Source organism: Micropterus salmoides, unplaced genomic scaffold, assembly GCF_014851395.1.
Source record: "Micropterus salmoides isolate LMB-PRFRI ecotype aquatic unplaced genomic scaffold, ASM1485139v1 Ms_hic_scaffold_18, whole genome shotgun sequence".
In the NCBI taxonomy this organism is placed as follows: domain Eukaryota; kingdom Metazoa; phylum Chordata; class Actinopteri; order Centrarchiformes; family Centrarchidae; genus Micropterus; species Micropterus salmoides.
In genome coordinates, this window is record NW_024040928.1 from 30,991,923 (window position 1) to 31,015,824 (window position 23,902).

At 42.2% G+C, this 23,902-nt stretch overlaps 2 protein-coding genes, 1 long non-coding RNA gene and 1 pseudogene across 4 annotated transcripts in view; all 4 read left to right on the forward strand.

The window, feature by feature from the left end:
• Nucleotides 1-23,902, forward strand: part of LOC119909373 (NLR family CARD domain-containing protein 3-like) — a 175,128-nt gene that overhangs the window by 114,167 nt on the left and 37,059 nt on the right. The gene's annotated exons all lie outside the window — the stretch shown is intronic.
• The window catches only part of LOC119909391, a 53,374-nt pseudogene that overhangs the window by 1,261 nt on the left and 28,211 nt on the right, over nt 1-23,902 (forward strand).
• Nucleotides 13,179-16,992, forward strand: LOC119909304 (neoverrucotoxin subunit alpha-like). The gene is made up of 3 exons (XM_038727472.1): nt 13,179-13,259; nt 15,859-15,952; nt 16,154-16,992. Exons 1-3 carry the CDS (start codon nt 13,179-13,181, stop codon nt 16,723-16,725), a joined length of 747 nt encoding a protein of 248 aa, XP_038583400.1. The 3' UTR covers nt 16,726-16,992.
• LOC119909463 lies at nt 17,180-21,816 on the forward strand. 2 transcript variants are annotated; one of them, XR_005445450.1, is made up of 4 exons: nt 17,180-17,537; nt 19,193-19,349; nt 19,447-20,770; nt 21,480-21,816. It is a non-coding gene; the product is annotated as an uncharacterized LOC119909463 (long non-coding RNA). The 2 variants fall into 2 exon arrangements; XR_005445449.1 differs by having other exon boundaries at nt 17,186-17,537; nt 19,447-21,816.

Below are 23,902 nucleotides of genomic sequence, written 5' to 3' on the forward strand. Positions count from 1 at the left end.
TGCCTCTGTCGTCTAGTGCTGCTCTTGGGAACGGTTGGTCGGTCTATACCTGCTCTTTTATGAAAAGCGCTGTGAGACAACTGTGTTGTGATTTGGCGCTATATAATAAAATTGAATTTAATATAATCTGTGTGGTCATCATCAACATGTAACCACCTGCTGCTCTTAACGAGCAGTTTGAAGATTCAGCTCTTTCTTTGGAGTCAGATCAGCAAAATCTCCTGAGTGTTTAAAGTCACAGCTGTCTTTTTAGTACGAGAGTTTTCATCTACACTTGATTTGTGATGCCTTGAACTGTTTTTGTTTTTATTGTGCTGTCTACTGTTGTAATGTTGCTTTAACTTGATATCCTCTGTAAAGCATGTGGTAACCTAGGTTTTTAAAGGTGCTATATGAATGAAATGTTACTTATTGACTTACTCAGGAAATGTTTTAATGTTTTACATCCAGCTGCAGAGGTTCCCCTCTGTTTCCCTACAGTTCTTATCTCCAGTCATCTTGAAATTTAGGTTGTAAATCACTGCAGCAGAATGAAATTAATCAATAACAGTTTTTCTAAAAAGTTCATTTATAAATCCCTATAAACCTCATGGTGGGTCTGATCACTGAGACTTGATCCTCCATCACAGATTTATTTCCTGAGCTAATCTTTAGCTCATCAGCTGGTTAGTTAGCAGAATCTAGTGGACAGAAAATTAAACTACACATCTGATCAGAGACGTTTCTGACACTGACTGGGTTTAGATGTTCTAAAGGAAAGGTGTGACACTATCTCACGACCAAATTTAAAACTTATTTAAGAAATAAAAGCTTTTGTTCTTGTAGCCTTCATCAAATAACAAAACAAAGGGATCACAAACCAGACCCGTTTTGACGTCCCTGATGTTTTTTAGACTCTGAAGTTGTGAGGATGTGACGGCGTCCTCAGATCAGATGCACACAGACACCAGGACTGACGAGGAAGAAATGAGCAGCTTCTTCTCCCCTGTTTCCTCCACACATGAAGGTGCAAAGTGTCTGTAAGTCGACCTGAAGTGAGTTCAGCAGGTGAGAATCCGACCAGAGGAATCTGTAAATGTCTGATAATCAGGATCACTTTGATCACATTGTGCTGGATCACTGTTTAACTGGACAGTAGAAATGCTTCTTGATGCGATTGGCTGTTTCTAAATATCTCTTTGAAATCTGCTGTAGAATTTCTCTCCGAGTTAAAGAACAATGATTTCAGAAAGATTTCCCTGTAATATTGTTCATGTTTCTCAAGTAGAATCAGCAGCAGTCTGATTGTAGTCTGAGCTCACATCATCTGAAACATGCAGGGTGTTCTGAACTGGTCTGACAGCTTGGATCCACTTGGCTCAGGTTTCTGGTTTAACTGTTTAAACTCTGAAGTTAGTGCATGGATGAAGAGTTCAGGGCTCAAATACAGACATCTCCAACACTGAGACGGACTTGGTTTCACTGAAGACCCTTTAGAACAGTCCAGGGGCCTCATGTATAAAAGCCATCTGTCAGCCATCGGCGATGGCATTGTGATTGTAAAACCCCGTCCCCCCGTCAAAAAAAAATCTAAATTTTTCACATTATACCGCTATGTGAAAGCAGGTTTTAATCACAACGAACATTATTATTAAAGAGGCCTACACCTCAGGTAAACACACGGCTAATACCGGGGAAAGGCAGCCTGCAGTTGGCACTTGGCTTATTTTATTTCTTTTCCAATTGAAAGGTGCAGTATGGAATAGTTATGGCTGACTAGTGCGAGCACAAATAACACTGCTGGTTTGAATGTTTACATGATAAAGTGGTAACATGTGAAATGAAGTGAAATTAAATATGTGAAAGTCATCATGATCTATTTTTCTCACATTCAATTTTATTTTGATATTAAACCACTACATACATGATCAAACCTTTGTCAAAAGACATAATTAGGATTTTGATAGACTACTCCATTGACATCTGCACAGTAATTGCAGTGGAAACACTATTTTGAAACATTTGGTGAGTTTTGGCACTTTAGCAGTTTACTGACAGCCAGACAAAAGTTTGTGGAGGGACTTCACATTCTCACATCACGTTCATTTTTATACATCCCACGTGTGCGTGAAAACCAGCGTACGTAACCTTTTTATACGTAGGCAGCGTTTATACATGAGGCCCCAGGTCTCAGCTGTACCAGAGGCTCCAGGATCCTTTCTAGATGGACCAGAGCCAGCCCAGGGTGGAGGGAACTTAGAGGTTGATTAGGGCCCCTCAGCCATCAGGGGCCCTCACAGGAATAGAAAGGACCAAAGTAAAATCAGCCATCCTGTGTCTCTCTGGTCATGATTTAAACATTTAAAGACAGAAATAAAGATTTAAAGACACAGACCTTGAGGAGAACTAAAGTGTCCTGAGATGTAAAGCTTGTTGTAATGAATGAGTGCAGCTTCTCAGCATGTTGTTGTTTGTGTGAAGGTGTGGCTCTGCTATGAATCAGTGTGAGGACAGAGAGGAGGGAGTCCCTCCCTCTAAAAGCACTCTGTGTGGGGAACATGACAGCCAGACCAAAGCTCAGAGGTGAGATGAGGATCTCTAACTGTCCAGGACTCAAATCACTCCACCATCATTATTCACTCTCAAAGCTCTGTGTGTGTGTGTTGAAGCCAGAGCAGCAGCAGGGACCAGACTCTGCTGGACCTGGACCTGGACCTGGACCTGGACCCAGCTGTGTGTCCATCAAGAGTGACTGGTCTATGGGCAAACCCATTGACTTCAAAGGTGGACACCACTCTGCTGATCAAAGGTCAGCATGTTAAATGTTTGTGTCTCTCCTGAGATGAGGTTTGGTGTCTTTGTTTTGATCACTTCATGTTCTTAACTCTTCACTTTTTTCAAACTGGTCTCACATTTTGCAGATCTTAGTCCAAATATCAAAACCACGTTAAAATCCACAAACAGCTGGATGCAGGTTTGAGAATGTATAAGAACATTGTCTATGGAGCCTCCTCTTGCTCAATGGAGGTGAATGAAGTTTAGTTTTGAGCTACTAACAGTAAAGATGCAGCTGGACAGATAAACAACAACTGAAAGTCGCTATAAAACTCTGTATCGCTGACAAACTGCAGATTCAGCTGAAAACTCACTACCAGAGACACCAACACATAAATATATCTATTAAATCTGCTTTGAGGACACATCTGATTTGTTATTTCATTGTTCAGGATCCATCGGCAGAGACCAGATTCTCCTGGACCCAGCTGTGTGTCCGTGAACAGCGACCGTCATGTCCCTGTTCACTTCAAAGCTGGACATAATGATGCTGAACAAAAGTAAGAATCTTAAATGTTTGTGTTGTTTTGTTGACTCTCCTAAAAAGAGCTCTCAGGTAGGTCTTGGTTCAGCACTGTTTTTTTAATTAAAAATAATATAGACTCTTTATTTATTCCCAGAGGGAAATTCTCATGTCACATCAGCAGCACAGAAATGAACCAGGTTCAAAGAACAGTGCAAAACAAATGGCAAACACATGAGAAAGTAAAAATATTAAAAGTATGAGCATGCCCTTTTGTCTGCTGCTTACTGTAACTGTAAGTCCAGTTAGAGTCCAGTAGGACCTCAGCAGCCTCCTCGTCCGCTGATGTCCACTGAGACACAGCTGGATGAGTAAACAGCAGCATTTTCTCCTGTCCAGTCTACCCTGCACCCAGCGGTGTTTCCATGGAAAGTGACCAGATCATACATTTTTATACCAAGATCTGGTATAGGTGTATGAGGATCTGTTTCTACCAGATATAACACAGCACATGTAACACTGTTTGTCATTATATGTTCAAATCATCATATTTCTTCACAGAGTTGATCAGAGCTCAGAGGTTCCCAGTGGTCAGTCTGCCCAGCAGCATCAAACAGACCTGGACTCCATATTTATGGTGTGTAAATGTACAAGCTCAGCTACTACTGCTAATTACAGGAGCCAGCACAAAAATGTCATTGAAATTATTTCTATAAATTATTTTATATTTAATTTCTGGATGATGTTCACAGGCAGCCATAATCCATAAAGCTGCAGTCAGTCCCAGCTGATAACCTATTGTGAGATCAGATATTTTAGAGGAAAACTAGAATATGTTGGAGCTAACAGGAATACGCTCAGTCTGGGTGCTAGTTCTGTTTGTCACAGCAGAACATCACTTAAGACCAAATATGAAATAAAGAGCTGAGAGAGGGTTGATATGCTGTTTATTTCTTCCCTCTGCAGTAACAACATAACAGAATGTATGTTTAGCTGCATCGACACAAAGATACAAAAATACTCTTTTTCATTCACGCACTTGTAATGAAAGTTATTGCACTGCACAACTGTAGTCCATCACTCCACCAGCCCACTGATACGCACCAATTTTAACTGTGTGACGTCAGTTAGGCTACACTACCACCGCAGGGCTCCCACTATAGAATAACCAGCACCATATGGAAACAGTCCTCAATAACACCAACTTGTTCTACAGAACATCTGACTGATACACTCAGTATCAACATTTCTGTGATTTGCTTAATTTGTTCTTTAACAGCATTTACTCATTAGTAGAAATCTCAGCAAGCAATATGTTTCCTTTAAAATATTATAGGAGACAGGGCAGTCCACAAAGTAAATAGTGAAGCAGCATTCTGATCCAGTCTCCATGCTGCACTCTGCAGACCAGCAGGCTTTCTGTCTGTCACAGATGATCTGATGTTGACTTCTACCAGTTCAACTTTACATTTTCTTCTGTTCCAGCTGCTCCAGGAAAACATTGGCAGGTTTGTGAAGAACGAGGTGAAGAAGTTCCAGAGAGTTCTGAGTCCAGATTACCCAGATGCTTAGAGAGTCAGAGGGAGGATGAGGTGTTGGACGGTGAGGAGGAGCAGAGGAGGAGCAGCAGAGAGGCATTTCTGAAGATCACACTGCACTTCCTGAGGAGAATGAAGCAGGAGGAGCTGGCTGAGCGTCTGCAGAGCAGTAAGAGGATTTGAACAGATTTAACATGATGGAAAGAGGAAATGGAGGCAACATGGGAGAAGTTTCCATTTCAAACTCTGCTGTTAATATGATGCACACATTTGGATCAGATCTATGAATTCTTCTGGGCTGAAACTCAGAAACTGTTCACAGCTGATGAGCTGAAGAGATTTCATGGAGGAGGAAAATAAATACCATCTTGATGTCTTAAAGTTTACATTTATCAGATTTACTGTAGCATCCACTTATTAATCACATTTCTTCTTCATTCAGGAACTGCTGCTGCAGTGTGCCGACGTAAACTCAAGTCTAACCTGAAGAAGAAGTTCCAGTGTGTGTTTGAGGGGATTGCTAAAGCAGGAAACCCAACCCTTCTGAACCAGATCTACACAGAGCTCTACATCACAGAGGGAGGGACTGCAGAGGTCAATGATGAACATGAGGTCAGACAGATTGAAACAGCATCCAGGAAACCAGACAGACCAGAAACAACCATCAGACAAGAAGACATCTTTAAAGCCTCACCTGGAAGAGATGAACCAATCAGAACAGTGATGACAAAGGGAGTGGCTGGCATTGGGAAAACAGTCTTAACACAGAAGTTCACTCTGGACTGGGCTGAAGACAAAGCCAACCAGGACATACAGTTCACATTTCCATTCACTTTCAGAGAGCTGAATGTGCTGAAAGAGAAAAAGTACAGCTTGGTGGAACTTGTTCATCACTTCTTTCTGAAACCAAAGAAGCAGGAATCTGCAGCTTTGAAGAGTTCCAGGTTGTGTTCATCTTTGACGGTCTGGATGAGTGTCGACTTCCTCTGGACTTCCACAACAATGAGGTCCTGACTGATGTTACAGAGTCCACCTCAGTGGATGTGCTGCTGACAAACCTCATCAGGGGGAACCTGCTTCCCTCTGCTCGCCTCTGGATAACCACACGACCTGCAGCAGCCAATCAGATCCCTCCTGAGTGTGTTGACATGGTGACAGAGGTCAGAGGGTTCACTGCCCACAGAAGGAGGAGTACTTCAGGAAGAGGTTCAGAGATGAGGAGCAGGCCAGCAGAATCATCTCCCACATCAAGACATCACGAAGCCTCCACATCATGTGCCACATCCCAGTCTTCTGCTGGATCACTGCTACAGTTCTGGAGGAGGTGTTGAAGACCAGAGAGGGAGGAGAGCTGCCCAAGACCCTGACTGAGATGTACATCCACTTCCTGGTGGTTCAGTCCAAACTGAAGAACGTCAAGTATGATGGAGGAGCTGAGACAGATCCACACTGGAGTCCAGAGAGCAGGAAGATGATTGAGTCTCTGGGAAAACTGGCTTTTGAGCAGCTGCAGAAAGGAAACCTGATCTTCTATGAATCCGACCTGACAGAGTGTGGCATCGATATCAGAGCAGCCTCAGTGTACTCAGGAGTGTTCACACAGATCTTTAAAGAGGAGAGAGGGCTGTACCAGGACAAGGTGTTCTGCTTCGTCCATCTGAGCGTTCAGGAGTTTCTGGCTGCTCTTCATGTCCATCTGACCTTCATCAACTCTGGTGTCAATCTGCTGGCAGAAGAACAAACAACCTCCCGGCTGTCTAAAGTCTTCAGAGACAAACTTAAACTAACACATCTCTACCAGAGTGCTGTGGACAAGGCCTTACAGAGTCCAAATGGACACCTGGACTTGTTCCTCCGCTTCCTCCTGGGTCTCTCACTGCAGACCAATCAGACTCTCCTACGAGGTCTGCTGACACAGACAGGAAGTAGCTCACAGACCAATCAGAAACAGTTGAGTACATCAAGAAGAAGATCAGTGAGAATCTGTCTCCAGAGAGAAGCATCAATCTGTTCCACTGTCTGAATGAACTGAATGATCGTTCTCTAGTGGAGGAGATCCAACAGTCCCTGAGTTCAGGAAGTCTCTCCACAGATAAACTCTCTCCTGCTCAGTGGTCAGCTCTGGTCTTCATCTTACTGTCATCAGAAAAAGATCTGGACGTGTTTGACCTGAAGAAATACTCTGCTTCAGAGGAGGCTCTTCTGAGGCTGCTGCCAGTGGTCAAAGCCTCCAACAAAGCTCTGTAGGTGGATAAATGGATGTGCAATTTCAAAAATGCTTAATATATTTGACAAATAAAATTTAGTTTGTGTTCATTGCTAATCCTTTTTCAGGTTGAGTGGCTGTAACCTCTCAGAGAGAAGCTGTGAAGCTCTTCCTCAGTTCTCAGCTCCCAGTCCTCTAGTCTGAGAGAGCTGGACCTGAGTAACAACAACCTGCAGGATTCAGGAGTGAAGCTGCTGTCTGCTGGACTCGAGAGTCCACACTGTACACTGGAAACTCTCAGGTCAGTAATAAGCTGTTTCGTTTAAATCCTCTTCATCTGGTTTTAGGTTCAGTTAGTGAAATGGTCTGTAGGATTTTCCTGCAGACGTGATTTTCTAAAACACAGAGTTTATGATGTTTTCCTGATTCCAGGCTGTCAGGCTGTCTGATCACAGAGGAAGGCTGTGCTTCTCTGGCCTCAGCTCTGAGCTCCAACCCCTCCCATCTGAGAGAGCTGGACCTGAGCTACAATCATCCAGGAGAGTCAGGGGTGAAGCTGCTGTCTGCTGGACTGGAGGAGCCACACTGGAGACTGGACACTCTCAGGTTTGGACAGACAGCAAGAGCTCACACACTGCAGGTGTCTCTATTTCTGTTATTTTCTGTCAGTCTACTGGAGTCCATCATCATGAAGGACTTCTTATTCCTCCTCATTCTGTTCAGAGCAGTGAGTAGGCCTGAGATAGGAAACACACGGCTCTCCAGAAGTCTTATCGATTGGAAACCATTAGAAACATCAGAAACTTGGATGTAAAATCATTCTAATGTGAGACCTGCTTGCAGCATTTCTCTATGGATAGAATCAGGGGTGGACTGGTAATCTGGCATACCAGGTAAATGCCTTGTGGGCCGACGAAAGTTTGGGGCCAGTGTAACATAAATTACTTATTTATTCAACTGTTTTAAAAAATGGGCCAACGGTCGGCCCATAAAGCATGTACCGCAGCACATTGGGTAATTTTCTATACTGACACCCCCCCCCCCCCTCCTCTGCCTTCTGTTTCTTGAGTTGTGGGCCAAATAAAATTAAGAATTCTGCAGATGGATGCCACCAAATGCGCAAAATAACCGATGTGTTAGCAGGAGGAGAGTGGAGGTGAAGCGATAAGCAGGGAGTTGCTCAGCCTGTAGGGAGTGAGCAGGGAGGGAGGGTCATAGTGTCATTTACACTGGGGACGCTGGGGACATGTCCCCACCACTTTTTGAAATGGTAGATATTGTCCACATCACTTTTTGAAAGCATTTGTTAAAAATGTTAATGTTAAGAAATGTTAATTAACAAATGAAAATGCTTTGAGAAAGGTTTATTTGCACTATTCTGAAAACCAGCAATGCAATAAAAACATAGAAAAAACTGAAAGTAACTTAAGCTAAAAAAAGAGCTACAGATTACTGCATTATTCTATTACATTTTTATATTCTGAATCATCACGCCAACTGAATTTGTGCTTCCCTTTACATAAATAAAGACATTCCACCATAAATTGGTGCAGAAAATATCCCCAGAATGCAGGAAATTAAGTGTTTAATGCTCAAAATAGTATTCAAATATATTCTTGTCTTGTTCTCGTGACCCCAATCTTGTGCAATGTCACATCTCATGGGCAAAGTGTGTCGTCACCCCCCTAATCTGAGCCCTTAAATGTCCCCACCACTGTTCAACACAAAGTGAAGCCCTTGGGTAGGATGTGTGCCATGCTGTAGTGACAATGATGATGATTACTTCAATTAAGGTTGATGATTATAACATATGAGTACACTGATTCACTTGCACTGGTGCACTTATCCGTGGCACATACCACTCGGCTTGTTTGTGTACAGTAGGTACACATGTTATATATGGAAGGATGGTGTATCGGTGAGAAGTGTCTCACCAATTTAGGTGAGCCGCCTGAGCCAACAATGCCAGGGCCAATTTTTTGGTCCCAGTCCAGCTCTCGATAGAAGTGTTTGATGGTTCATCTCAACAACTACTAAATTTGTTGAGATTAATGTAGCTGCAGTGTTACAAGTCTAACTACATTTCTCAGTAGTGTGGTGGTAGCTTCGCTTTTTTCTGATCAAATGGCTTTTCAACCTCGAAGCTCCTTTATTGATCAAGTACCGTGGTAGCATCCACACACTGGGGTTGGGCCGATAGACGATGCCATCGGTGATGGCTGATGGCTGGTGAAAGCAGGATTTAATCCCCAAAAACATTATCATTATCATTTTAAAAATACCTGGTTTGCACCTGTCTCTGAATTCTCTTCTCCCCACACTCACACACACCTAACGTTACATCTCTGTCTCTCTCCACCTGTCTGCTCCACTTTCTCCATCAGCAGTGTGTTTTATAAAGTCGCCTAAAACACACAGAACTGGTCTTTTTTCATATTGTTCCACCCGTGATCTGTTATCACGGCAGCAGGTGAGCCGCATGCCGGCTTGTTAATGACGTAGCCTATGAAACAACCGAAACCATCTGCACTCTAGTGCCTGCTGTTGCATTACCTGGTCCGTGACTTGTAACGTAATAATGGAGTGCCAAGATTTTTACTGAGTGAAGTCTGTGCGAGTCAAGAGATGCAATAAAATTACTGTTATTATTGTTAATAATAAAATGTACTTCAAAGAACGGAGCACTTCCTGAAGGCTACCATGCCGACCAATCACAGTTCTTGCTGTCTGTCTTCTTTTCTTCCTTTTTAATAATATCAAATAGCAACATATATCACCAATCTTAACATTGCAATGGATACTTCACATTAGGGATACCGATGTATTTATAGCTAGGGGGTACAATAACAGAACAATACAGCGAAAATAAATAAGGATATCACAGATATCTGTGAAGGTTCTCAGAAGGTTAAAGTCAAGGGCAACTGGACTTGGTTGAAGGATATCACAGACCTTTAAGCGAGTACAGACATTAAGGAGCCTATCTTCAAAGCCTTTCTGTTGGAGGAGAAACTAAACAAAAATAAAGTTTCTTTCTCAAAGACTATAAATGGGGTTTTTGTTTGTAAATTTGCATTTGTGTTTATGAAATTTAGCCAGAAACAACATAAATTGATTAAGAAATAATGGTCGCAGTGTTACACTAAAAAAGATATTCTGCCAGAACCAGCAGAAACCTGAATATATCTAATCATTAATAAATGTACATACTGTACATCCTGACAAAACATATGTAATGCCGTTTCTGTATGAGTCTCACAGAAGGTACAGTTCTGCATCGCCGCGACATGTTGTTGTATTTTTGGGGAGGTGCAGGTCAGGTTACAGCTTAGATTCAACGTGTAGACACCACAGTCCAAAATTATGATTTTGCTGCATTTAAAAAAGCGCTCTGCCGGAGAACTTTCATCAATGTATCAATCAATTTAGTTTATAGAGCACTTTAAACAGGGTTGGAGTTACGTGGGAGCCAGTGGGAGCTCAGCTCCCATAAGGAGGTCTGAGCTCCCATGGAAGCAGTAAAATCAGCATCTGTTGCGGTCACTAATTCATTCTTCAACAACCATTATTTTGAATCACACAATGTATTTTTATTGTTATATTGTTATTATTCACATTAAAAGATAAACAGACTTAAATGAACATACTTTCCTAATGAACTAATGTTACGCTGCGCACCGCATGACTGACAGGATGGTTCCACTTCTCCACCATCAACCACTATGGTGCGCAGTATAGATTTGACTGAACAGGTCTGAGACCGCGACCCGCAAACATTTGGTGTACTGGGACTTTTTCAAGTTGCCGGTCCTCTCCTCTGCCCTCTCCACATCAGGTTCTCTGGGCGCTATGCATGGGCGTAAGTTTCATCTCACAGTAGGGGGGGGAAGTAAACATAAAATTTCACGAGAGCAATTTTTGAGGGGGACACAAAAATACAGCCAAAATTGTACTTGTAGGCCTATAGGATGCGTGTACACAGAGAGAAGTCTTACTACTATTATATATAACACAAAGCAATAGTTGTTTAAATATGACTTAAGTTCATAGGTTCACCACACAGCCGTATTATCATAAATAACTTGAGTCCTCTAGTCTACATAGTAATTTAGGTTTCTTCTGGGATAGAGGATGTTTCTTACACACACATATCTATCTATCTAATACACTGCTCAAAAAATACTAGAAACTAAAATAACACATCCTAGATCTGAATGAAATAATCTCATTAAATACTCCTTTCTTTACATAGTTGAATGTGCTGACAACAAAATCACACAAAAATTATCAATGGAAATCAAATTTATCAACCCATGGAGGTCTGGATTTGGAGTCCCACTCAAAATCAAAGTGGAAAACCAAACTACAGGCCGATCCAACTTTGATGTAATGTCCTTAAAACAAGTCAAAATGAGGCTCAGTAGTGTGTGTGGCCTCCACGTGCCTGTATGACCTCCCTACAACGCCTGGGCTCCTGATGAGGTGGCGGATGGTCTCCTGAGGGATCTCCTCCCAGACCTGGACTAAAGCGTCCGCCAACTCCTGGACAGTCTGTGGTGCAACGTGGCGTTGGTGGATGGAGCGAGACATGATGTCCCAGATGTGCTCAGTTGGATTCAGGTCTGGGGAACGGGCGGGCCGGTCCATAGCATCAATGCCTTCCTCTTGCAGGAACTGCTGACACACTCCAGCCACATGAGGTCTAGCATTGTGTTGCATTAGGAGGAACCCAGGGCCAACCGCACCAGCATATGGTCTCACAAGGGGTCTGAGGATCTCATCTCGGTACCTAATGGCAGTCAGGCTACCTCTGGCGAGCACATGGAGGTCTGTGCGGCCCCCCAAAGAAATGCCACCCCACACCATTACTGACCCACCGCCAAAGCGGTCATGCTGGAGGATGTTGCAGGCAGCAGAACGTTCTCCACGGCGTCTCCAGACTCTGTCACGTCTGTCACATGTGCTCAGTGTGAACCTGCTTTCATCTGTGAAGAGCACAGGGCGCCAGTGGCGAATTTGCCAATCTTGGTGTTCTCTGGCAAATGCCAAACGTCCTGCACGGTGTTGGGCTGTAAGCACAACCCCCACCTGTGGACGTCGGGCCCTCGTACCACCCTCATGGAGTCTGTTTCTGACCGTTTGTTTCTGTAATCCATGAAAAACAATATCTTGATAAACTCTTCTGTAAATGTCTTGAGTCTTATCAATATGCTGGAAAATGGATTTGCCATACACAGACCTGTATGTGTAGCCAACAAAAGCACTTTCGTATGACGGTCACATCACGTACATCAAATCCTTGTGACTTTGCTGCAGGGGAATAAAGACACGAGAGACTGAGTTTACTTTCTATTGTGTCGCCTGAACAAAAAGCTCTTGTGAAAAGGATCAGGGTCCAGTCTGACCACCTCTTCCTCTAGTGAGGAGGAAACTTTGATATGTAGAGCAAGACACTTAACCCTTCGTTGCTACAGAGGCGTCAACCTCTGACATGTATAGCAATTGTAAGTCTCTTTGGATGAAAGCGTCAGCTAAATGAATAAATGAAAGCAGAAAGTCAAATGTTAACAATAATATATATACAGTGGGGCCAAAAAGTATTTAGTCAGCCACTGATTGTGCAAGTTCTCCTACTTAGAAAGATGAGAGAGGTCTGTAATTTTCATCATAGGTACACTTCAACTATGAGAGACAAAATGAGAAAGAAAAATCCAGGAAATCACATTGTAGAATTTTTAATGAATTTATTAGTAAATTATGGTGGAAAATAAGTATTTGGTCACCACAAACAAGCAAGATTTCTGGCTCCCACAGGCCTGTAACTTCATCTTTAAGAAACTCTTCTGTCTTCCACTCGTTACCTTTATTAATGGCACCTGTTTGAACTCGTTATCTGTATAAAAGACACGTGTCCACAGCCTCAAACAGTCAGACTCCAAACTCAACCATGGCCAAGACCAAAGAGCTGTCGAAGGACACCAGGAAGAAAATTGTAGACCTGCACCAGGCTGGGAAGAGTGAATCTACAAGAGGCAAGCAGGTTGGTGTGAAGAAATCAACTGTGGGAGCAATTGTAAGAAAATGGAAGACGTACAAGACCATTGATAATCTCCCTCGATCTGGGGCTCCACGCAAGATCTCATCCCGTGGGGTCAAAATGATCATGAGAACGGTGAGCAAAAATCCCAGAACTACACAGAGGGACCTGATGAATGACCTGCAGAGAGCTGGGACCAAAGTAACAAAGGCTACCATCAGTAACACACTACGCCGAGAGGGACGCCAGGCGTGTCCCCCCCTGTACATGTCCAGGCCCGTCTGAAGTTTGCCAGAGAGCATATGGATGATCCAGAAGAGGACTGGGAGAATATCATGTGGTCAGATGAAACCAAAATAAAGCTTTTTGGTTAAAAACTCAACTCGTCGTGTTTGGAGGAAGAAGAATGCAGAGTTGCATCACCATACCTACTGTGAAGCATGGGGGAGGAAACCTCATGCTTTGGGGCTGTTTTTCTGCAAAGTGGACAGGAAAACTGATCCGTGTTAAGGGAAGAATGAACGGGGCCATGTATCCTGAGATTTTAAGCCAAATCCTCCTCCCATCAGTGAGAGCGTTGAAGATGGAACGTGGCTGGGTCTTCCAGCATGACAATGATCCCAAACACGCCGCTTGGGCTCCGTTAAAAAGCATTTCAAGGTCCTGGAGTGGCCTAGCCAGTCTCCAGACCTCAACCCCATAGAAAAGCTGTGGAGGGAGTTGAAACTCCGTGTTGCCCAGCGACAGCCCCAAAACATCACTGCTCTAGAGGAGATCTGCAGGGAGGAATGGGCCAAAATACCAGCTACAGTGTGCAAACCTGCTGAAGACTTACAGGAAACACTGACCTTGAGTACTGACCAAATACTTATATTCCACCATAATTTACAAATTCTTTAAATATGTGATTTCCTGGAATTTTTTTTCTCCTCATTTTGTGTCTCATAGTTGAAGTGTACCTATGACAAAACAGACCTCATCTTTCTAAATAGGAGAACTTGCACAATCAGTGGCTGACAATACTTTTTTGTGTATCTATCAAAATCTCAAATCATACATTGAAAATGTCATGCTTTGACAAGCAGCACATCTATTAAAGTAACAATGTTTTTCCACTGGTTCTCAGTTTGTGAGGAAATACATTTTGTTGTAATATTTGGGAGTTTCTGTCTGATTTAGATCTCTCACGTTGTTACTGTTTGGAGCAGGTCTTTATTCTTTTGCTACTCTGGAATGAAGTTGGTTCAATATAAATAAAAGTAGCTCAGATGTAGTAAAGGACTTTTGCCATGTTGCTGTAGCTGAGCTTGCTACGTTTCTCCTGGTTGTAGCTTCAGTGTAGTGAAGCTTCATTTAATGTAGAGTTAACTGGTAGCTTGGCTCACTACATTTTCCAAGTGGTTTGTCCAACACTGTAAACACTAGTGTTTTGTTAATTATAAATACAATTGTTAAATATTTAAAGCAGAGGTCACTAATAGGCGGACCGCCGACCTACAGCACATTTATTATTGAGACTTACTACCTCGTGACGGAGCGTTTCTATTTTAACACGCGCAGCTTTTCTAGCATTTACTGTACTGGTTTAGAGGACCAGGAAACTCACAGACCAATCACACGTGCTCCAATCGTCTCATGTGACGCTGCTCAGCCAATCAAATCTGTGCATACCGAGGCTCGCGAGTCGAGTCCGCGAGATTCACCAGAGACGTTTTGGAAACACACCCGAATTGAGGAGACGAAAGATAAAAGAGATTTCACATGACTTTTAATCAAGAATGTACAGATATTTACATGTACATTCCTCCCACGGGCAGTTCAAAACCAGAATATCTCATAGATCTCCAACATGCGAGCTGGAGCTCACGTTTCTCACTGAACAACAGAAAGTAGGAAAGTGGTAGCTCTGTAAGAGGAAATGAAAGAGAAGAGGAGGCATTACAGCTGTTCATTTGTGTGTTTAGTATAAAATTGGTTAAGACTACACTTCATCACTTCAAGCTACACTTTTTATTACATTTTTTCTAAAAATTAGGCACTTTAGTTTACTTAAATTTAGAATTTATTATTTGAATAGTTATTATTTATTATCCCTCCAGTTTGATGTGAAAACTGACTGAAATATTATTTGATTTGACAGTCCGTTGTTGACTAAAAACATGTGTTGATACAACTATAGGTTATAGTACTGAATGATAACGCAAGTTCGTCGTTTTGATGTTCCGGACCTTTGCTTCAGGAAATTTTCTCTAACTAGACCTCTTTGAAATCTAATTGAATACCCCTGATCTAAAGCAAAACAAATGCGCATATTTAGATGCATATAATTATTTGCTGCTGAGAGAAACACCTTCTCGGTGCCTTTGTTCTCTGTTAACTTCATCATTTAGCCTCATCTGTCTCTGTGAAATACAGTCCTTTATTGATATGAAATTCCCAAGTCAGTTTTATTAAGTGCAAAATCACAAACTTGTCTCAAAGCTTTACAATCTGTACATCATGTGGCCTCTCTGTCCTCAGACCCTCTGTTTCTGACAGAAATTACTCCATACAAGTTGAATCTGATCTGAGAACAGTTTAGTTGTTCATGTGTGAATGCTGGTCAAACTGTTTATTTAGCGGGACAACATGCAGAGGACAATATTTGACATCCTGCTCTCGTATTAGTTGTCTTCTTCTTCAGGTCCTTTTCTCAGACAGTGAAAGAATCCTGGAGACAGTTGACACAGATGAGTTTCAGCCTGTTTCTCTGTCACACTGACAAACTGAGGAACACTGCTTCATGTTGAACAGCAGTTAGGACTCATGTTGGATAGAAAATCACTCTGACTGTGTTTCTTCCTCCAGGGTGGACCATGGTGGAGAGCAGAGGTTAAAACCTGGTCTGAGGAAGTGTAAGTGAGGATTCAATCTGACTCATGATGACAAAACAGCACACAGTCAGTTTCTCTTAATACAAAGTTGATAGTTGTGATATTTATTCATTCAGACATTACTGACTAAATGCATCATTAAACTTTATAGAAAACAAAGAATAAACCTTCAGATGTGTCTGATGATAAACTGCTGCTGTGTTGTGTCTCGTTCTCCATCAGATCTCTGTGAACTCACACTGGACACAAACACAGTAAACAGAAACCTCAAACTGTCTGACAACAACAGGAAGGTGACACATGTGTGGGAGAAGCAGCCATATCCTGATCATCCAGAGAGATTTGACTTCTGGCCTCAGCTGCTGTGTAGAAATGGTCTGACTGGTCGCTGTTACTGGGAGGTCGAGTGGAGAGGAGGAGTTGAGATATCAGTGAGTTACAGAGGAATCAGCAGGAGAGGAGACAGTAGAGACTGTGGGTTTGGATGGAATGATCAGTCCTGGAGTCTGTTCTGCTCTGATGGTCGTTACTCTGTCTGGCACAATAACAGAGAAACGGTCCTCCCTCTCTGCTCCTCCTCCTCCTCCTCCTCCTCCTCCTCCTCCTCCTCCTCCTCCTCCTCTAACAGAGCAGCAGTGTATGTGGACTGTCCTGCTGGCTCTCTGTCCTTCTACAGAGTCTCCTCTGACACACTGATCCACCTCCACACCTTCAACACCACATTCACTGAACCTCTTTATCCTGGTTTGGGGTTCTGGTTCTATGGTTCCTCAGTGTCTCTGTGTTCTGTGTAGGAGGGAGACAACTTCCAGTCCTGTGGTTTAAATGTTGGTGGTGGACGAGGCTTCACTTTGGTTAACATCTGGCTCACTGATTGTGCCTTTAATGTCAGAAATGTCTTTTCTTAGAAATGGTGAAATGATCTCAGGGCTGAACTTGTTGTGTACAAAGTGTGTTGACTCTGATTTTCACTTTAATAAAGTTTTCTTGGAGCAGCATCTAGTAGCTGCTGATGGCTGCAGAGCTTCTCATTTATTTCAATAAAGGTTTGAAAACAAAAACTCAACAAATAGTCTTGATTTATTCTGTTGCTCAAGTACATTTCTTTTCCTGCTGAGTTTGATCCTCACAAAGGCTAAATCAAAAGATAAGTCAGGCAGGAAGGAAGTGAAGCCTTGAAGGTTTATTATTATTATCTGAAAAATATAGAGATATATAATAGGATTTAGGTTTTTCTCTCAATATTATTTTAATTATTTTATGAAATGAAGTTGTGTCAACAAACATAGTTCATGCAACATACTCCGGTACAGTAGGTGGCGTATGCACCTTTAAAAGTCATGGCTGCAATCTGCCATAAAAGAAGAAGAAAAACACACTCCCAAAGGTGGAACCAAAGTTACCAGCAGTTGTACCACACGGAGGTATTTCAGCAGGAGCCGGAAGTGAGTTAAAGTTGTGGCAACGCGCGGAATAGCTGAAGTTCTGAGTTAATTTAGTATTTGTGGAAGATTTGTGAGTTTATTCAGGTAAACATGGCGTCTAAACGTAAATGTGACGCCACGGTTCCTGCGGAGGAAAGTGACCAACTGCTCATCCGCCCGCTGTGAGTTCAAACACAACGTTTACCTGGTTTAGCCTCCGTGGCTGCTGCTCTCTCACCAAACTCCATTCAGAAAACACCAATTTAGTAGATCTTCCTTTTATCAACAAAGGCCAAAGCTTTTTTAAACTTGCTATTTAAACTTAACTATTCATTAGAGGCAAGGCTTCATTTCGGCGCAGACCAAATGTACCAAACATTATTTATTTAAGAAGGTTTTCAACGTGGAAATCTAACCGCGAGACTTGACGTTAACTTCAACAACATTCATTAAAATCAGATGCTTATTGGTGGATTCTAGAAATTCTGAGTTAATAATTTAACTGATTAATTAAATTAAAAAACGTATTTTGGCCTTAAGTGTTTTAAAAGTGCTTAATTTTTGAATGGAGTTCTGCTTGATGTTCCTCTGGGGGCAGATATGCATCAGCTGGTCCTTCTGTTATTATTGGTTCAAAAACGCCATCCTGAAGGCCGCAGAAAAGAAACTGCACGATCTGGAGCCAGGGGACTGGATTGTGGGAAAGGACTTCAGGAGAAAGGGCTCGCAGGTGGACCGGGCCATTTCAGATACTGCTAACAACAGAAACAGCAGTAAAAGTGTCTGAAAGAGCAACTTGGATTCACGCCACCCACTGCAAACGAGTGCCAAAGTAACCAAAAGGCCTCAAACCAGGCGAAGATGGAGATCAGTGATTGAGCTGAGCTTTCCCCTGCCTTGTGTTCCTAGGGAGGGAGGGGAGTGGAGGTCTCTGAGACCACCTAGAACCACTAATCTCCCAAACACTCACCGCGGGCACACTGAAACCAACAGATGGCTCTGGAGAGGTGACGGACCGAGACAAAACGGAGGCGTTGTTCTGCTCACTGTCATCATTTCCAAACATGAAAACAACAAACTTGGCCTGACTGAGGGAAAGTTCCAGGCCGAAGAGGAGGAGATGCACGTCCTCCCTGACAGCCCGGCTGGGCTGAAAGACAATGCATGGTATGCAACCACGATGACCACTTCAAGAAAAGTAACCAATCAGAGCTGTTATGCGTGTGCACAGCTCCCTCATGGAGTGGGGAACTCCATACCAGTGAAACCCAGACCAATAAATGTTTCAGAGACACTAGGAGCCCTGTTAACCTTCACTCAAGGGTTTCCCAGGGTGGGCCGAGAAGTTAAGGATATGACCAAGACACTTAACTGTGTAACATCAGCATGGTCAACTTTAGGGTTAGGTTCTGGAACACGTCTCACATAACCACCAGATGTACCTTGGACATGGGTGTCTTTCTATAGATCCAGATTGATCACTGTTTGATCATACAAATAAATAGTTAAAAAATCATACATTGTGACTTCTGGATATTTCTTTTTAGATTATGTCTCTCACAGTGGACATGCACCTACGATGACAATTTCAGACCCCTCCATGATTTCTAAGTGGGAGAACTTGCAAAATAGCAGGGTGTTCAAATACTTATTTTCCTCACTGTACATATCAGCAACATCCCAAATCCTAATAATCTGTTACACTGTGGCACATTTCATCCTCATAGTGGCAAGAACTGAAAATCTGAGCAATAAGCCAAAGCAAAAGAACACATTTGCATTTATTTGTCTTGAAAGCTGTTAAATAAAATTAGTATCACAATGTTTCCATCAACAGAGTTGCCCAACAGGTCCTTCACTTGATGTGGAAGCTGGCTGTTTATTTGAATCAGCCAAGCAGTTCTTGGAAGATGTTAACATCTAGCAAAGTGTTCTTCCTCCACAGCCTCCATCTCCAGGGATATTTCAGTGATGTTCTACTTTGTTTCCATCAGGTGAGTCTGGTTCTACTGCATCTGAAGAAAATCACATACAACTTGTGTAAGTTGTAAATTTAACTGTAAATCTGAAGTCGGCCTTTATTTGATGCAGGTGGCTCTAACCTGACTGGACTTCACACCACGTCTTCCTGCCGCTCTGAGTCTTCTGTCTGTGCTGCAGTGACGGCCTTCAAGTCTGAGACCTTCTTACACACCAGACCAGAGTCTAACTGATGGGAGAGACAAGATTAGGCTCAATATAGACCTCTTTCATGAAACCTGCAAATAATTAGATTTGATCAATATTTATTTTATTTAAAAGTAAATATACTTGCTGAAATTACCAAATATATTTCTGGTTTCTGGTTTCGTGTTGACAGAAAAAAAAGGCATCTACGTGTTCAGAAAAACAATACACACCTTCATTCTCTCATTCGCTCACCTAGACCAAGACCTTATGGTCTTTTCCTTTGTGAGACTGACACAGAGAGCTCTAAAGTAAGAATATTCCACCAACTGTGTAGTGATAGAGTACATGTTGGTTTCCACCGTATCACCAGGATTTTCTTTGCAGCAGTTAGGCTGGAAAGCCAAATTGTTTTTTCATGCACATGTAACCCATGTTAATGTTACCTTAAAACCACTAAAAGGGAAAACAAATAAAAATGTGATGTAAACAAGCAAATAAAATTAGGCATTAAATCAGTAATTTAATGAGTGCAGCAGTAACAGCCAATCAGAGTGACTCTAGCGCGGCTTGCTGGAGAGAGAGGAAAAACAGAGCGAGAGCAGTTGACCTTGAGAAGGAAACAACAGAGAAGTCTGAAACCGACCGAGATGAAAGAGTAAAAAACAAGTTTTGAAGACTGTAAAACCTCATTTCTTTTCCATTTTTGGAGGATTTTGTGTTGCTTTTAGTCCACATTGATGGATTCTGTTTTTGGATTTGCTGAGTGAAAACTACTATTTACAACATGTAAATTATGCATTTCCTTGTTTTCTTTCGAGCTGAATATAACGTTAAGCCTAAGTGCCAGTAGCTAAACTAAAAAAATGTGAATTATGTTGTGTATTTTGTGGTTTTATATGTGTAAAAGAATTGAAAAGCTACATGCATCAGGCACGGTCAAGTTTAGCCTGGTGAGAGAATGGAGACGAACATGGTTCAGATTTAATTTAACGTTTAACCTGTGTTTAGGTGCTAGTCTTCCTCAGTTAATTTTGTTGAAGATATAAAAGACTGAAATGTGTGTATTTCCCTGTTGTAACAGGCCAGGTTTTTTTGTTGTGAGGAGCTGCTTGGTGTTTATGCACGTGAAGCCGGGAAAGAAGATGGCGAACCACCCATAGAATAAACTGCGTCGGATACGGGTCTGTTCCACAAGACCAACCTATACTCGCGGGATAAGGACACTGATTCGTTCACCTGAATCGTGGTAGGACTGAAACTTTATTATTTTGCTGCAGTGTGCTGTGAAGTTCATCTGGACTTTTAAAGGACTTAACAAAAGGACTAATTTAGAGTTGTGAGTTGTTGATTATATGCTGATCTGTGAAGCAGTGTTTCACATTTGTATTTTGTGGTATTGTAATTTCCCTTATTTTGCCAAATTGGTGATGCAAATTTTTTTTTGTTGCTGTAAACTAAAAAAACTTAACCCAAAAACTTATTGGTTAAGTGAAGTAAAGAGAAGGTAGAAACGAAAACTCTTAAAACAGGCCTCACTAAGATAAAATGAGAACTTAGAGCTTCTGACGCCAGTGTCTTTTTTCAGTTCATTGCAATGGGAGCGTCGCGTTTTTACGAGCTGATAAAAACTCCAGCAGCGTGACGAGGTGCTGAGCGTTTTTTTTTCGGTCGCCGAGAGTTGAAAAATGTTAAACTTTGGGAAAAATGCTGCGCTCGTTACTGTCACTTTTTACCCAGCCGTCCAATCACTGTGCAGGAAATACTACACCGTAGCAACGTTTACTATTCAGCATTTAAAGGTGGTACTCACCGAACCCGCATAGGGCGAGTCTGTCCATCACACCTTCTTCACTTTCCACAGCATATGAGACAAGTTATTATAACCGTGAAATAGGGGACGTTTTGTCAACAGGGCCTGTCTCTCTGTGTCTCTCTCACCTCTATTGTCTCTACAGGTTCATTTGGTTCAGTGGTGGAGCTCAGAGTTTTCTTCTCCCTGGATGGAGTCCAACAACAACAAATACTAATTTTAACATCATGAATTTCACAACACTAAAGTGAAGAAGTTTGAAGAATGAAAGACTGAACTGATGGATTCTGACTGTTTTACGTCGTCCACAGATTCAGGAGAAGCAGAGGAATCAGCATCAAGACCACCAGAGTCAACCTGATGATATTCATTATTATTGTTGAATTCCCTAGAAGTACAGAAAGACATGTGACATCACTCATTAGCAGGATTAGAGTAAGGATTAATAAATCACTTTGCCAGGTGATTCTATCTGTTAATCAGTCAGTCAGAGGTTTCTCACTGAACGTAGCTACAGAAAAACAGTCTTTGGAAATGTAGACAGGAAACTGTACCAGTTTTTGAAGTGAGAACGTGTTTGTTTTCACATATTAATATGTGAATCAGGTCTGGTGCAGTAAACGTCTGTGTGTGTAGCTGAATGCAGAAGTTTACCTGCCACAACAACCAGATGTAAGGTGGAGTTATGACGTCCTCTTCTGTTCTCAGCTTCACAGTAATATTTCCCACTGTGTTCAGCTCTGAACTCGGTGATGTGAAGTTCTGTCCTGATGCTTTTGATGAGTCTTCGTTCTCCTTGTACCAGGTATAATTAGCTGCTGGGTTAGCATCACTGCTGCAGGTCAGAGTCACTGAACTGCCCTCCACTATTTCACCAGAGGGACTTGCTGACACAGAGGGAAGCTTTGAGGCATCTGGAAAAGATCAAATCAATGAACCAAATTGAGGATATATGTGTTGAAACGGGTAATAGTTATGTGTGTGGAAGCATCTGAAACTTTGGAGGTGGTTTTGTGACTGGCAGCAGGCAGAGCTGTGTGTTGGACCACTTGAGTTATATTCAACTTCCCTCATACATGTTTTAGGGTAAACAGAGGTAAGTTATATCACCCAAAATATTTTATAAATACTGGAGTCATACTTTTCTGCAGGTGACTGATGTCGATACTGTAGCTGCACGGGGTTAAAAAAAAATTAGCCCTTCCCACAATTCAAACAATGATGCCATGAAACAAAATCCAAAAGAAAAAGTATTTTTGTTTCCAGCTAAATGTATTTGAAAAAAACAGAAGAAGACAGGGTTGATTAAAGACAGAAGCCTTTGGCCACCGCATGCGAAGTAGAAGTATAACCGCTTGGGAAAAACGCTTTTTAAATCTTATTTTGGGGCAAAGTTGTCAAAGTTTTTATGTCCCGGTGACCTCTATAAGTGCAGTTCTGGCTCTCTCCCCATTCATTCAGATAGGAACCTGGTGTTGTTAGTCGAAATAGCTGCCCGGAGGCGTTGCCAAGATGGCGGCCGAGTGGCAGGACCTGCCTAAAAGGACTTTGAGTTTACTCACATTTCACATTAACAGCGTATTATTAACAGCTCGTTCTCAGCTGCACAGTAATACTCTCCAGAGTCAGAGGACTGGATGGAGCTGAAGACAAGCTGTGGTTCTTTACTGAGAGGATGGAAGTTTATGTTCTCCTTGTACCAGGTATAATTAGCTGCTGGGTTAGCATCACTGCTGCAGGTCAGAGTCACTGAACTGTTCTCCACTATCTCAGCAGAGGGACTCAGTGACACTGAGGGAAGCTTTGGAGCATCTGGAGGAGAAAACATGATCACATATAACATTTCAACATGAGCTTGAGCTTTAACAGTGCAGCATATTTTAATTAGACAATAATCCATGCAAACACAAAGTGGCGGTGCAGCTTGATTTCCTCCAACAGAAACTACATGGGTTCATAATCAGGGAACATCTATGACGATTGCCAAAGTCAGTTAATGTGCAGTACAACAGGTTAAAGGCTCCAGATGGTGTCATGTCAGTGGAAGACTGGATGTAAACTCACACACTGAAGGAGAGCGAGACTTCTCATTTCCTTGTACAGCACAGGAAACGCTGTCTGCAGGATCAAAGAAGCCTGAATAAGAATTAGATGTTTGTCCCCAAATACTCTGTCCATTCTTGTACCAGGTGTAGTAAGGATGACCAGGTAGACGACAACTGCTGTGACACTTCAGCTCTGCCCAGATATCAGACGTGTTGACCTGTAATCTGCTCACCTGCACCTGGAGATCTGATTATGTGAATAAGAAACAGAAGTCTTCATTTAGACTCAACTGTCAACACACAGACGCAGTTAATGATGATTAACACTTGGAAATATTCAGATGAAATGTTACCTGTGACAGACAGAGTGACTCCAGGTGAACCAGTATATGTCCCACCTGGTTGGTTTGTTATGAACCTGAACCTGAACTCTCTCTCAGGTCTGTGATTCTCAGAGTGCAGCGGTTCTCATCACAGATATACTGATACAGATCCACAAATTCACCACCTTTAAACCAGAATC